This window comes from Anabrus simplex, chromosome 6, assembly GCF_040414725.1.
Source record: "Anabrus simplex isolate iqAnaSimp1 chromosome 6, ASM4041472v1, whole genome shotgun sequence".
Classification (NCBI taxonomy): Eukaryota; Metazoa; Arthropoda; class Insecta; order Orthoptera; family Tettigoniidae; genus Anabrus; species Anabrus simplex.
In genome coordinates, this window is record NC_090270.1 from 192,061,579 (window position 1) to 192,078,019 (window position 16,441).

Below are 16,441 nucleotides of genomic sequence, written 5' to 3' on the forward strand. Positions count from 1 at the left end.
ATTTTTTGAAGGAAAAGATGGAGCATCTTGGATTCGGAGAAATACGGTACTATAATTTTTCAGAATGAAATTAAACATACTTTCATGTAATATCAGATTTCGAAAAATAAAAAAAAGTAAGTCGTAGAGTGGATATTATCCGCGAAAATGCAAGTTTTGTGCAAGCTGACAGTTGTTTCATACTGATTTTAATCTGTATGTGGGCTTTGCCGACTTTTTACAAGAAATCGGATATATCGACAATCCGTTATAGCGAGTAAATTTTTCGATGTTATGAATTCTCGCTATAACGGACTTCTACTGTATATGAAAAAAAATCACTTGTAATCATATCCAGGAAGATATAACAGATATTTCAGATGCAGGTCGTTTATTACCCGGTTAAGTTTACAACTAACACTGTGACAGAAAATAGCCTTTTGCTACCTATCTTGTATTAACACTTTGAACACAGTACCCGGGCTCCCTCATTTATTGCTTAGCAGCACTTGGGCTGGGTTTTCTAAACTAATAAATCATCACTTGCTGGAAATACATCCGTGTCTCTTCTGGTAAACATGAACAACAGCATTAAAGTTCCGCATACTGCTACTAGAAGGGAGCACTGACCTTTGCTGGAGAGAAGACAATTGCTTGTTTTGAAGAGTAGCAAGGATGTGTTTTGTGCGCTTAGTTTTCCTGCTCAGTCCAACAATGGCATCACGGTGTCTTGATTCTCTCAGCGATAGCATAACAGGAAACCTAATAAGATGAATCACATTCTTTCTTTTTTCTCCTATAAGCATACTAATACTAATGTAATATTGTTAGGATGTAATTATCAAAAAAGTAATTATAAACATGAGTTAAATTAAATAAAAAATGGAAAAGCTCAGAAATGTCACAAATTGGCCTTCTTTCATATTTCAGTGTCAAAAATCAAAGAACTAAATGAATTCAAGACTGAGACAGATAATTATAGATTTAGATACAGGAATAATTCATTTACTGTATCTCAAAAAGTGTGGAAATTATAAAGCCTCAACATATGGCTAAAATGCTCAGTATTCACCAGATAACACATTACAAATATGCCAGAGTTCAATGCGTTAATGTTGCAACACCTCCTTCACCCTCAACCATCGTAGCATAACCGTTGTATCCATGGCCACATAAAACCAAACCAAAAGCCTGCAGATTACGAGGTGTCGTGTGGTCAGCATGACGAATCCTCTCTGTCGTTATTCTTGGCTTTCGACACCGGGGCCACTATTTCACCGTCAGTTAGCTCCTCAATTCTAATCACGTAGGCTGAGTGGACCGCGAACCAGCCCTCAGGTCCAGGTAAAAATCCCTGACCTGGCCAGGAATCGAACCCGGGGCCTCCGAGTAAGAGGCAGGCACGATACCCCTACACCACGGGGCCATCCCCTGACCACATAGTTGGTTAAATTGAGACTAGAGCTTGTTGAAAATTAAAAACATTTTAGAATTTCAGTGGTTGGGGGGGAGGAGGAGGAGGAGGAAGCTAATGGAACACCTTTGAGTGTGCCCATGCAAGGAAGAGTAAAGAGGTATGGTAATGTACAATATGTAGTATTCCCTCATACCGACATGTGCAGCAAATCTGGACACAGATAAAAACATAGGAGAGTAAAATCCAGGCCAGAGAGATGAAATTTTGAAGATATGTTAAATTTTTTAAAATACAGGTTGCTTTATGTTGCAGTGACGACGAGACAGGAAAGGGCTAGGAGTGGGAAGGAAGTGGCCGTGGCTTTAATTAACCCTTTCACACTCAGTGCGCCGATCTATCAGGGCGAAATGTTATGGCGAGAAAGCTCACGGCTCTGATACATCGGCTCTTTCCTATTTAGGGATTTTGGTCATTTGCGTGGCTGTTAAATGGTAACAGTTCATCGTGACAGTAACTTAAAGCGGTGAATTTGTGTTTTACTCTACAGCTATATCCACCAGCCCTACAAAATATTTTCATTTTCGACAAATGAAATCTGTTGACCGTGGATGTTTATGTTGTGGTTATTTGAAGTTATTATTGCGTTGATTTGGTTTGGTTGGCTTATGAATACAACAATTTGATCTTGCTATTAGTTTAGAGTTTATTTCGTTTCTTTGGTATATCGTGTGTTCGCTGTACTTTGCAAACCATAGTTTTACTCCTTCTCATTACTCCCTTGTTGTACGTGTTTGCGTCATCCTTTTATCGTAAAGGCTAGGCCACATTCTAGGCTGAATGAGGCCGATATCCTTGAATTTTTAGATGATTTAGACAGTAATGATGACCTTCGTTTGCAGAAAGTGATTCCCATTATGTGAGACGTGACACAGTTACAGTTGCTCACCGTGCATCGGACTGCAAGGACCTGACATTGATGACAGTTACGTGTACAGTGAATAGCTTTGTGCCATCATTCATGAGTGAATTGCAGCACACACATCATACTGATATCAAATTATTCAGAATTAAATATTCTTTCTTTCAGGTGTAAGAGTAAAGAAGAAAGATGGAATAACGTCTCATCTTTCTGTCATTGAAAACCATAATTTATTTTTTAATTTATTTTCGAAGTTTAATAATTTTTTTTGCCTTTACCAATAATAATACGTCCAAGGTATATTCATTTCTGAAATGCTCATAGTTTCCTGTATTAGTGATTTATTTTATTTTAATATGTTTTAAACTGTTTATGTGTAGATTTTTGTAATTTGGTTGGTAAATCACAGAAATTAGTTTGTGCTTCTTTGAGCTAACCCCTGCATAAAGGCTGACTGCAAAAGGGTTAAGGCACAACCCCAGCATTTGCCTGGTGTGAATATGAGAAACCTTGGAAAACCACCTTCAGGGCTGCCGACAGTGGGGTTTGAACCCATTATCTCCTGGATACTGGCCACACTTAAGCGACTGCAGCTACCCAGCTCGGTAGATACGTTAGGAAGGACAAGAGAGGGCAGAGTAAGAAAAGAGGATGTCAGGAAGGTAACTGGAGTGGCAAAGGGAGGGATACTTTACAAAGGAAATTTAATATGTCCTCCTATTCAATACACATCTCCACCTATAGATGGAGCAGATGACATGTGCAGCAGATATGGACATAGACAAAAACGCAGGAGAGTAAAATCCAGGCAAGTGAGATGAAATTTTGAAGATATGTTAATTCTTTTTTACAGATTATTTACTTTGCACCGACACAGATGGGTCTTATGGCGACGATGGGAGATGTGTATGCACTGAATAGGAGGATATATTAAATTTCCTTTGTAAAGTGAAAACTGTCAATACAGAATGATTCTACTATCTTGTAATGTGAAGGGAGGGATATAGAAGTGAACGATAGATGCTATGACTGAAGGAAGAGAACAAGAGATAGACATGCAGACTAAGGTGGTTGGACTCAAACAAGAACAGCATAATGAGAAGGAACCTGGAGTGGAACCCAGTTGAGGAGCAATGGCTGTAGGATGGAGGAGAGAGCCATTTACCATCCTGACGTAGCAAAAATTTTACTTCAAAATTAAAGGTATGATGCTTCTGCTAAGATCTACAAGGAAGATAGCCTCTCACTTCTGCTAAATTACTGTGGGATACTTTTAAATTCTAACATGTATACCTCTAAAAATTTTACAGAATACAGCTGTGTAAAGACATACCTTAACTAGGGCACCGATAACACCAAGGCTTGTGAGCCTAAGGTACTCGAAAGGCCGGGTCTTGCTCACTGTATGCAGAAATGGGTACAAGAACAAAGGTACATGTGCCTGGAGAAATGCAGAACGAGTCTCAGGGTGAGAGGCAACACACTGAAGAAGCGCCAATGCATTGCATACACGATTAGACTGATGTGCCGTAAGTGAAGCAGGGTTGATGGCAGGATAAATATTCACAATCTCTTGCAGCAAGGCAGCAATTGTACCAAACGAATGCCATAGCATAGGTGCCAAATCAGGCACTACTTCTCTTTTCTTGCTGGAAGAGGAAAAAAAAAAAAGAGAAGCATATTATTCACAAATGGTAAAAGTGTCAACAGAATATACAAAGAATCTTGGTACAAATACCATATTATACCAGTCTGACTTATTTTAACTAATTAGCATGACTAGTTAACACAGTAACAAACCTCCAGTGGGATAATAAAGTACCATCTAAAGTTAAACATATCCTGTAAAATAATTAACTCATTCCCATAATTTCGTATGAACTAGAGATCTGTATCATTTCAGGAAGGTTGCATAAATTAAGTTCCTGAGGACAACAGTTCATAAACAAGATAGGGTAGGATTAGGAATGATAACATTTGAAAGGATGCAAAGATAAAGGAACCACTCAAAGTTCTGATATATTAAAACATGATATAGATGTTGATTCCATAAAGAACTTGAAATATTTGTTGCCGAATGAGTAAATTTATTGATATTATATTGAAAGATCATGGCTGCAATGGTTTGACCATGTTAAATGAATAGTACCTGAGAAAATAGCTAGAGTATAGCTGGAAAGAGATGTGAAGGGCACCACACCAAGGGGAAGATCTAAAAGAAGATGGCTTAAGTTACACAGAATATGATGAACAGAGGATTAGAACTGACAAAAGCTGAAGATGAGGTGATCTACCTACCGATCTTGATAGCTGCAGTCGCTTAAGTGCGGCCAGTATCCAGTATTCGGGAGATAGTAGGTTCGAACTCCACTATCGGCAGCCCTGAATATGGTTTTCCGTGGTTTCCAATTTTCACACAAGGCGAATGCTGGGGCTGTACCTTAATTAAGGCCACGGCCGCTTCCTTCCCACTCCTAGCCCTTTCCTGTCCCATCGTCGCCGTAAGACCTATCTGTGTCGGTGCGACGCAAAAAAAAAAAAAAAAAAAAAAAAAAAAAAATCCACCTAGACTGGAAGAAATGGAGGAGGCTAACAAACACCTGACCAACTGGAGATAGTCCACAATGACAATGATGATCAGTTTTTATGGTAACTACAGTAGATGACCATCAATCCAGATCCTTTTTAAACTATGGTATTTTGGAATGCTTATCAATGAAAAATCAAACTGCCTTAATACACACACCTCAATTAATGTTTAGGGTATCAGTTTTAGAAAAAGATAACCAGAATACAAGCAGGTTTTGCTCCCATACAGTAGATCTGCGTTGAATAACACAGACAATTCTGTCATGCTTTTCTAAAACATGAGCCAAACAGCAATCTCCTTGGCCATGCACATCCCACCTATTTATATTTGACCACCTACTACCACTTAGCTTGTCATGGGTGAGGGGAGGGTAGACTTCACTATGGCTGTCACAAGCAACTGCTCCAAACTGCCGCAGCTTGATGCTCATTTATTGCCAGCAGTTACCTTAATTCCACAACTGATGAAATATGAAATATACATATAATAATATGAATCAAATATAAATGGGATTTTTGTTCCTGAACATCAACAGTTGGTAGGACCAGCCCTACACTTCTGCTATGCTTAGGCGGGGCTATTAGGAGTGGGGAGAGCATGCTGTTAGATACTTCCCGCCGTTTCATCGGCAACGCTCACAATGTCGGAGTAACAGGTGCACCCCTCCACTGCGCAATGCATAATTATAAAATTTCTTGCTCGTGAATGAGTTACAGTGGCGAAAATTTGCCAGAGATTGACTGCACAGTTCGGTGATGAAACAATGTCAAGGACGTATGGTATAAAAAGTTCAAGGAAGGGCGAAAACGTGTGGAAAATCAGCAACACAATTGCCGTTCCTGGACCAGCATTACGGACGTAAACATTTGTGTGGTTAAAAACATTACTGACTATGATCGATGGGCATGAGCGACGCACAATCAATGTTGCTTACTACTGCAAGCTGTTGAACAAGGCGAGGGTTGCATATCGCTGCAAAAGACGAGGAGAACCGATTCAACAGGGCATCCTCCTCCACGACAGTGCGCGGCCACATACTGCAGCTCTTAATGTCACCAAGCTACAGGAAATGCACTGGACTACACTTGATCATCCTCTTTGCAGCCCAAACTTATCGCCCTGCAATTTCCATTTGTTCGGACCGCTTAAAGAAGTTCTAGGAGGGCAACGATTTGAAGACGACGAGAGTGTGGAAGACTTTGCACAACTGGCTGGTAACAAGACCCTGTTCTTTTTATGATGAAGGCATCAAAAAGCTGCTCATACGCTGGGACAAACGCATTTTCAAAGCAGGAAACTATGTGGAAAAACAAATTGTAATTGCCTTGTGTGTTCCAATAAATGAATTTAAATAAAAAATCCCATTGGCAATTACTCCTATTTCAACTGAATTATGGAAGTGATGCCATATTTCACAAAACTGAGTCATCCTGGCAATGACGTGGGGGGCCCATCACACGTCAAATTATTTTAATGAGAGGTGGTGGTGGTGATTACTGTTTTAAGAGGAAGTACAACTGGGCAACTATCCTCTAAATCTGAATAAGTATTTTAGACAATTCATTTGCCACAGTTGGCGATTACTACTATTAGAATTGAATTATGGAAGTGATGCCATATTTCAGACATTTCAGCCAATGGCAGCGACTGTTGATGCAGGTGGTATTGAAAATGTCACACGATTTATATTCTTATAAAAAAAATGGTTCATGGTGTGGGTTACTGTAGTCACATCCTAGTCTGTGAACCATGGGCAAAGGCTGAGTGGCCTAGTAAGTGGTCCTGAGAGTCGGGATACCAGTTGCTACGGAAAGGGAGTGGGCATCTCAGAAATATTCTGAGTCATGGCCCTCCTTGTGCTCAGGCGGCTAGGACTATACAATCCACCGATGGTCCATAACCCGTTAGAGGAGAGATCCTCACTTGGACTATGTGTAAGTAGGGTAGCATCCTGCTTCATGAATTTACCTAGCTCAGAACATTTTAAGCAAGCCTCGGACCTATGGGAGTAACAGAGACCCACTCCCATTTGACAGGCGAGGGACTCCTTGGAAACAACTTGGCGAACGAAATGGAATTTAATGGGAAGCTACCAATATTAACGGGCCTTATGGAAGAAAGAAAGTAGAACTGGCTGAGTCAGCAAAGAGGATGCATCTGGATGTGCTAGGAGTTAATGCTATTCGGGTAAGGGAAGATAACAAGGAAGAGATACGAGATTATAAAGTATACTTGACGGGGATTAAAAAGGAGAGGGCAGAGTGTGGGGTAGTACTGTTCATCAGGAATACTATTTCATGCAACATAATTTCTGTTAGGCACGTAAATGAGCGAATGATGTGGGTAAATTTGGCAGATGGAGGAATTAGGACGAGAATTGTCTCAGTGTATTTACCATGTGAGGGTGCAGATGAGGATGAAGTTGACAAGTTTTATGAAGCATTGAGTGACATCGTGGTCAGGGTCAACAGCAAGGATAGAACAGTGCCAATGGGCGATTTCAATGCGAGAGTTGGAAATACGAAGGCCATCCGGAAAGTGGTACCCGTTTGCGCAATAAAGACACAGGAGTAAATATTAACAAATATACACATTTTTATTGGAAAGAGCATACTTTACACTACTTCTCGACATAATCTCCGAGCAAATTTAGGCATTTGTCATAATGTGGGACGAGTTTTTGTATTCCAGTGTCATAGTCCTCTGCCGCCAGCGCATTGAGATACGTAGTCACGGCTCGTTTAAGTTCTTCATTGCTGTCAAATCTTTTTCCCACCAGAAAGTCTTTAAGCTTCGTAAAGAGATGAAAATCCGAAGGAGCCAAGTCCGGGCTATACGGGGGATGGTCGAAGGTTTCCCACTTGAATTGCTGCAAAAGTTGTTGTGTTATCACAGCTGCATGAGGCCTGGCATTGTCATGAAGGAGAATGACGCCTGTAGACAATAGACCTCGCCGTCGATTTTGTATTGCCCGCCGTAATTTCTTTAATATTTCACAATATGCATTAGCATTAATTGTCTCTCCATGGGCCATAAAATCAATGACCAGTACACCTCGGCGATCCCAGAATACGGTTGCCATGACTTTCCTGGTGAACAGAACTGTCTTGAATTTTTTTGGTTTGTTTGGTGAATGAGCATGATGCCACTCCACTGACTGTCGTTTACTCTCAGGTGATGCATAACAAACCCATGTTTCGTCCCCAGTAATGATGCGAGTCAGGAAAGAGTCTCCTTTATCGGAATAACGTCCCAGAAACGTCAGTGCTGCAGCCATACGCTTGGTTTTGTGCTCATCTGTAAGCATGCGAGGGACCCACCTTGTACAGAATTTCGAATAATGCAGATGGTCTTTGACAATTTCATTAACAAATGTTCGAGACACATTAGGAAAATGTTCGCAGATTTCATCAATTGTGACGCGCCGATCGTTCCTCATGCATTCGTCTATTGCGCTCAGCAGTTAGTCTGTAATGACAGATGGTCTCCCTCAACGCTCCTAGTCGTGTGTATTCCCCCTCCCCAGGTTGAAGTTGCGACACCAGCGCCGAACAGACGACTCATCCATCACATTGTCTCCATACACCTCCGTTAATTGGCAATATCACAAGGTCGAACGTTTCATTCATTAAGAAATTTAATCACGGGCCTCACTTCACAACTGGCAGGATTCTCAATTTGTTTAAACTTTTTAAACGATCATAGACACAACATAGGCAATGCTAGCGTCACACAACTTCGCACAGAGTAGGCAGGTCTGACCTTGCCCAGCGGTTACCCGAGTCATCAGCGCTTCATGCGGCATGACGGGTACTACTTTCTGGATGGCCCTCGTAGAACTGAAGGATACGAAAGGGTGATTGGTAAATGTGGGGAAGATATGGAAGCTAATAGGAATGGGAAGCGTTTGCTGGACTTCTGTGCTAGTATGGGTCTAGCTGTAACGAATACAATCTTCAAGCCTAAGACTATTCACCGCTACACATGGGAGGCCAGAGATACCACATCCATAATAGACTATATCTTAACCGACTTCGAATTCAGGAAATCTGTCAGGAATGTACGAGTTTTTCGCGGATTTTTCGATGATACAGACCACTATCTGATCTGTAGTGAACTAAGTATCTCTAGGCCTAGGGTAGAGAAAGTGAAATCTGTCTGCAAACGAATAAGGGTAGAAAATCTCCAGGGCGAGGAAATTAGGCAGAAGTACATGGATATGATTACTGAGAAGTTTCGAAATGTAGACAGTAAGCAGGTTCAGGGAATAGAAAAAGAATGGGTGGCATACATGACTGCTGTAGTAGAAATAGCAAGGGAATGCCTAGGAACAACTGTGTGTAAAGATGGGAAAAGACGAACATCTTGGTGGAATGATGAAGTGAGAGAAGCTTGTAAACGTAAAAAGAAGGCTTATCAGAAATGGCTCCAAACAAGGGCCGAGGCAGACAGGGATCTGTACGTAGATGAAAGAAACAGAGCGAAACAAATAGTTGTTGAATACAAAAAAAAAGTCTTGGGAAGATTTTGGTAATAACCTGGAAAGTCTAGGTCAAGCAGCAGGTAAACCTTTTTGGACAGTAATAAAGAATCTTAGGAAGGGAGGGAAAAAGGAAACGAACAGTGTTTTGAGTAATTCAGGTGAACTCGTAATAGATCCCAGGGAATCACTGGATAGGTGGAGGGAATATTTTGAACAGCTTCTCAACGTAAACGGAAATCTTCCTGGTGGTGTTGCGAACAGCCAAACTCATGGGGAGGAAGAAAATTATGTTGGTGAAATTACGCTTGAGGAAGTGGAAAGGATGGGTACCTTCAGATTGGACAAAAGCAGTAATTGCACCTATCTATAAGCAAGGGAACAGGAAGAATTGCAACAAATATCAAAGTATCTCACTGATTAGTGTACCAGGCAAGGTATTCACTGGCATCTTGGAAGGGAGGGTGCGATCAGTAGTTGAGAGGAAGTTGGATAAAAACCAGTGTGGTTTCAGACCACAGAGGGGCTGTCAGGATCAGAATTTCAGTATGCGCCAGATTAATAAAAAATGCTACGAGAGGAATAGGCAGTTGTGTTTATGTTTTATAGATCTAGAGAAAGCATATGATAGGGTACCGAGGGAAAAGATGTTCGCCGTAGGGGGGACTATGGAATTAAAGGTAGATTATCAAAATCAATCAAAGGCATTTATGTTGACAATTCGGGCTTCGGTGAGAATTGATGGTAGAATGAGTTCTTGGTTCAGGGTACTTAAAGGGGTTAGATAAGGCTGTAATCTTTCATCTTTGCTGTTCATAGTTTACATGGATCATCTGCTGAAAGGTATAAAATGGCAAGGAGGGATTCAGTTAGGTGGAAATGTAGTAAGCAGTTTGGCCTATGCTAAAATGGCAAGGAGGGATTCAGTTAGGTGGAAATGTAGTAAGCAGTTTGGCCTATGCTAACAACTTGGTCTTCATGGCAGATTGTCCCGAAAGTCTGCAGTCTAATATCTTGGAACTTGAAAATAGGTGCAATGAGTATGGTATGAAAATGAGACTTTCGAAGACTAAACTGATGTCAGTAGGTAAGAAATTCAACAGAACTGAATGTCAGATTGGTGATACAAAGCTAGAACAGGTCGATAGTTTCAAGTATTTAGGTTGTGTGTTCTCCCAGGATGGTAGTATAGTAGATGAGATTGAATAGTAAAGCTAATGCAGTGAGCTTGCAGTCGATCTTTGCAAATCCAGGCCAAGCTCTGTCATGAGAACAATGGCCCCTTTGGGGCCACATTCCCTTCGCGAGGCTCTTAACTACTGCTGCGGTGCATACTGCCGGCACGGCAAGAAAAAAATGTATTAGTAGCTGTAACCTATCTTTGCAAATCCAGGCCAAGCTCTGTTATGAGATCAGTGGCCGCTTCGGCGCCACACTCCCTTCAAGAGGTTCTTAATTATTGCTATGACGCATACTGCCCGCACGGCAAGAAAAAAGTTAATTTAGTGGTTGTAACCTATATCCCATTTCGTCACATTTCATTGGACATTTTCTTAACAGTTGGTAGCAGTTCGCAGATCGTAAAGATGCTCCTATTGGCAATCCCGTGAACTAAAAATAAAAGAGCATCACCTGCCACCGAGCCTCGGTGTACAGCGAGCGGAGTGAGTACAGTAGGCTTCTGCCTCAGTGAGTAATTTTTGCCACACACAGTGCTTTCCAGTGAGCCAGAACCTAGTTACTTTCATGATTTTGTCACTAACAGTAATGCATTTTACGGCTGCTATATGACCATAAGGTATTCACACCTAACTTCAGTCACTTACTGGTTTCCACTAAATCAGGGCCTAACCTGTCATTTAACTATGCCTATGCTTTTTCACCCACAACTGATCAATGGAAATAGCCCACCCAGTGGCTACAATCTTTAAAGTCTATACGGTCCAACTACGGCCCCTTTGAGTCCAGTTGGTTGAAAACATTCACTATCAGAATGTTGGCGGCAGGGTAGGAGAGGTGATAGTATACAAATTCTAATCACTAGCTTGCATGGCAAAAGTCTGGATTAGATTCCAAACCTCTTTGCAGTGTTCATATGGAGTGAGGGCATATGACACTGTTGATGGCGAATCGTCGTCTGTCGATAAGGGACATTAAAACCTTGAGCGAACTCCTTAGCATCATTCAACATGAGTAGGCTATGTGCTGACACCATGTTTCAACCTCTCCCCACCTCAATATCATGTCACACAGAGATGTGCAGATCACCCATGCGTGCCCAATGGAAAGACCTGCACCAGGTGAGCCGAAGATGTCTTCGGACACTCGGCAGTAAAAGCCACATGTTAAATAGATTTTAACAGAAGGGCAGTATTTCTGTTGACCCTTCACAGGTACAAAAGCATAAATTTAATGTGAGATGAAAACTGAAGCAGCGTAGAGAGATCCTTCATTTTTGCTTGCAAGGGACCTACAAACTCGTCTGAAGAAATATTCTTACTTATATGGAACAATTAAAATGAAAAGACTGTAAATATGAGATTTACGACCATTTTCTGTGTGCTATTGACTGGCTCCGGTCAGCTGTTCCGAATAAAAGTTTTCTATTGTCTCCAACAGAGCTTTCATCATGTGTTCCCCCATGGCTGACACCTTTGTTGAAATGAAGAATACTGTACAGTTTCAAATTGTCATGGCGTGCACCTGTAATCTGACTAATTTTCACATTTTAGCAGGACTCCAAGGGATGTTAAAGGCCTGTTGGTTGCTTTGCGGCCCTAATCTGGGGGGCTTATGACCCATTAGCTTGCCCCCCAACCCAATGGTCTTGTCACTAACCAGACCTAACCAATTCAGCCCAATGAACTTCCCGCTACCCGGACCAAACCAATCCAGACCGAAGGTCTTTTTCACTAGTCTGCTCTTGTATAGACAGTGGTCTTGCCACTAGCTCCTAACTCAGCAGCCTTGTGTAGTGCGCTGTGACATTGTCCGAGTCACACCATATTGAAACTGTTAGGGTCAACGGAAGCTTTACCAATGGAACCACCATGTAGTGCCTACCAGCGGACCAGAGCGTAACCTTTTACAAACTGTAATTATCTGGGACCGTTAGTGAAGGCCTAGTGTCCGCCAAGAGACTTTAATAGTATTTTCCTTCAGACTGTGATGCGGTGTGTTATGAATTTGACATGTTTGTAGTCATGAAGGAACACATCACGTCAAGTTTAAATATGAGAACAAAGCACAGCAGTGTGTTATGAGAAGATTCTTTCATCGATAAAAACTCCTGTGTGGCAAAAGTTCAGCTACTACAACAATTCTTCAGCTCAGACTTCTAGGCACAATTGCGCTGTCATTTGTTTCTCTCTCGCTGATTTCTCGTTATGGTTGTGATCATGTGGTGGACAGAGCTGCCAAGTGTTGATCTAAAGAACTAGTCGTACATTGTTAGGTGCAGCAGCGCAGCTTTTGAATTTACGAAGTAGTGGATTGGTTTGGACTGTGACAGTGGAAAAATTATTGGACTAAGATGAAGCAAAGGGGTTATGGGGGCGTAAGCCCCCAGGTCAGGGCTGCGAAGCGGCTGTTAGGCCTCTAGCATTTCGTACAGTGATAGCAGCTAGTGACAAAGCATTGGTCTGAATTGGTTAGGTCCAGCTAGTGACAAAGCCATTGGTCTGGACTGGTTAGGTCTGGTTAGTGACAAAACCATTGGACTACGATCAAGCAAACAGGGTCGGGGGGCCTTAGCCCCCAGGTTAGGGCCGCGAAGCAGCTGTTAGGCCTCTAGCATTTCGTACGGTGATAGGAGCTAGCGACAAAGCCATTGGTCTGGATTGGTTACGTCCAGCTAGTACGGGCCGTACTCCATTCCTGGCTTCTGTATTGTACATTGTTTCTTTACAGATTGCATTTAGTTGTGTTTTTATGCGGGTTGATAACGGAATTAATTTTACTTCATTGCTGGCAGTGATGTCATATCCGATTGTAACTCAGCCAATGGAAAAGCTGCTGCGTAGTTAAGCGATGAACAATGGCGCGGGATAAATTTTATTGGGTTATAAAAGTAAATGTACTTCTGGGGGCGGTGGTTGGGTCGCTGGCTGTCGCAGTGAACACATCTCTCCTCTACAAGGTATTCCACGTAAGATTTGTAACATATTAAATCCCTTATGATGCTATCAAACTTATGCTATACTGAATTTCTACCCCCTTGTGTTCATGTGTGAGTTGTCTCCTACTCCAAGACTGATCGACTAAATGTAACTCAAAGTTGGTGCACATCATACTCTTACAACACAAATTCATATCAGAGTTAAACATACCTTAACTCTAGAAGAGCATTTTCCCGCGTTTCTGGGTTTGAAAGTTCAACAATCCACTGATAGATTTTTTCTCGATCAACTCCAGACTGTAAATTGGCAGGGCTCTGTTGAGTGCTCATGAAGACCTACAAAAGACATGTAATAGTTTCAAATCTCTTTCAGAGCAATTATGCATTACAATGTAATTATGTTTACACAGACTCCTTATATTAACACCAGAACGTTTCAACAGTTCCGTAATGTGTTTCTAGCTTATAATCATAACGTACCCATGTACGAATACCGAAGACATCCAACAATGTTTGCATTCAGTTCTAATGCAAAGGTGGGGAAAAAATATAAATTTAAGAACCTCAAGGTTTCGTAAATATACCAAAGCACCATAATTTTTTTGTAAAATCACTGATATTGCCCTACTTTACTTACAATAGGTCCAGTTACGAAACTTACCATTTTCACATACAGAACGACAAAATATTATTCGCATGCAGCGGAGACCGCGCTTACACCAGACAGTAATAAAATGCAATAAATATAAAAAGGCTCCGTAGAAATTCACAATATTTTAACAAATCTGGAAGAGAGCTACCGACACCACCAAACTCGTCAACACCGTCAACACTCTTCACCGCAGATCAACAACACTGTATTAGCCAAAGAATATCAGATAGTAGACCATTCTATCCTCTTTGCTAGACTGTGTATCCTACATGCTAGGAGCACAGGGAACTCTAGCGGAATTATCTACAACTTTCAACTGAACCTCTTTGAGACAAGATCCAGACACGAATGTTACTTATGGAACCGCCATATTGAGTCTTTAAGTGAGCAAGTATATTCACATATACAACAAGAGTAATGTTCTTAGTTACTCTAACTAGTTTATGGATAACCCACGCAGCTAAATGGTACAAAGTGCTGGTGGGGGTTCGTTTAACCATCCGCTATTATCACTAGAGGGAAAATATGAAGGGATACGGCACTTCGAAAAATGAAGGTATACCGTGGATGTATTCTACCACTCCCACAAAATGGTACAAAGCCGACATCTGCATTAGGTTTTCAACATCATTTGAAAACTGGTGATAATAATTTGTAGGACTACAGTCTACAGTTGGCTTTTGGCAAGAAAAAATCAAGGTAATACTCATCATCATCATCATCATCATCATCATCATCATCATCATCATCATCATCATCATCATCATCAGAAAAAGAAGACCGAGGAAGTGGCTGTGCAGTTTGGATTGTTACGAAGCTATCAACTTGCATTTGGGAGATAGTGGGTTCGAACACCACTGTTGGCACCCCTGAAGATTAAGGTTCCTTAATTAAGGCCACGGTCGCTTCCTTCCCATTCCTAGTCCTTTCCTATCCCATAGTCGCCATAAGACCTACCTGTGTCGGTACGACGTAAAGCAGACTGTAAAAGAAGAGGAAGGAGAAGAAGAATAGGCATTATGTGAATATTGGCTACACTTATTCGAATCACATATCTCACTTTCATAGGAGTGGTATAACACTTGCGGCAGATAAGTGCAAACCTGTTTGTCTAGGATTTCATAATATTTATCTCCTGATTGTGCGGGTGGTATACTAAAGCCCCATTCACAATGCAAACGTAACGTAACGTAACGTAAACTTAAAATTAACGTTAACTTAGAAGTTAGCGGCCATCTTATCTAATAGATCCATTCACAATGCGCCGACGTAAACTTAACTGCGAGTCCGTAAAATTAAGGGATTGCAAACTCCAAGCTCTGGCGGTTAATTTTACGTTAACTTTAAGAACCAGCCAATCAGAGCACAGGTAAACATTGTGTGTTGTGCACGATATAATGACTTCTTTCGACGAAACACCTGTAATTCTCTTTCAAAATAATCTTTGTGTATAGGCTATGTATGATAGAAGGAAAAAGAATTACAAATACGCTATACCGAAAAATAATAGGTGGAAATTAATATCCTGTAGTAATGAAAACTGACAATAAATGGCGGGAGACAAGTTCGCAGCGCTGGCAAACGGACGAGAGACAATCCCTGTCATAAATAAAACAGTGTCCCTGTATATTTCTTAACATTATGACGGACTACTAGTTTACGAAAACGATATCATCCAAACAAATAGATCCAAACATCTCATCGGAGTGGATAGATAGGGTCATAGATGTCGGTAAAGGAGACCTTACATTTCTTTTTATTAGAAAAGGGGAAGAAAATCGTAAGAAAGGCAAACAGTTCAGGTTTCATCCGCATGTCCAAAACGAACTGATGAGGGTCATTTCTTACAGTAGATTACCGAAATCGCCCTGAGATAACCTTCTTTGATTCAAGGGATGAACCCATTTTCTGCACCGTTGTTTAGATCGCCTTTTCAGGTACCGTAGGCCTACGCAGCTCCCAGGAGCAAAGCAATAGATGTTTGAAGTAATATGAATTCCGCTACCACGTTGTTTGACTCCATCGAGGTATTGAAATATAAAACTGCGAGATAGCCCAAAACCTGGCTTCCGTACTAAATAACATGGCAGTGTTTTGATTGGCTGCTGTGTACTCTTTACGTTAATGTTACGTCCTCCATTGTGAATACCACAAATTTTACGTTAATTTTACGGTTACGTCACAGCGTTAAGTTTACGGTTACGTTTGCATTGTGAATGGGGCCTAACACACACGCTATCCCTGCCAGTCGTAAGAGGGGACTAAGAGGGGCCCAGGGCCTCTTAAC

At 41.3% G+C, this 16,441-nt stretch overlaps 1 protein-coding gene across 1 annotated transcript in view; it reads right to left on the bottom strand.

Annotated features, from left to right (window-relative positions):
* The window catches only part of Rcd-1 (Required for cell differentiation 1), a 57,027-nt gene extending 42,703 nt beyond the window's left edge, over positions 1 to 14,324 (bottom strand). Inside the window, exons 1-3 of the mRNA XM_067149189.2 lie at positions 14,164 to 14,324; positions 13,714 to 13,838; positions 3,649 to 3,964 (exon numbers count right to left, since the gene is read on the bottom strand). Coding sequence (XP_067005290.1) covers positions 3,649 to 3,964; positions 13,714 to 13,838; positions 14,164 to 14,166 — 444 coding nt within the window. The 5' untranslated portion in view covers positions 14,167 to 14,324. The remainder of the gene's footprint in view (positions 1 to 3,648; positions 3,965 to 13,713; positions 13,839 to 14,163) is intronic.
* Between the last annotated feature and the right edge of the window lie 2,117 nt (positions 14,325 to 16,441).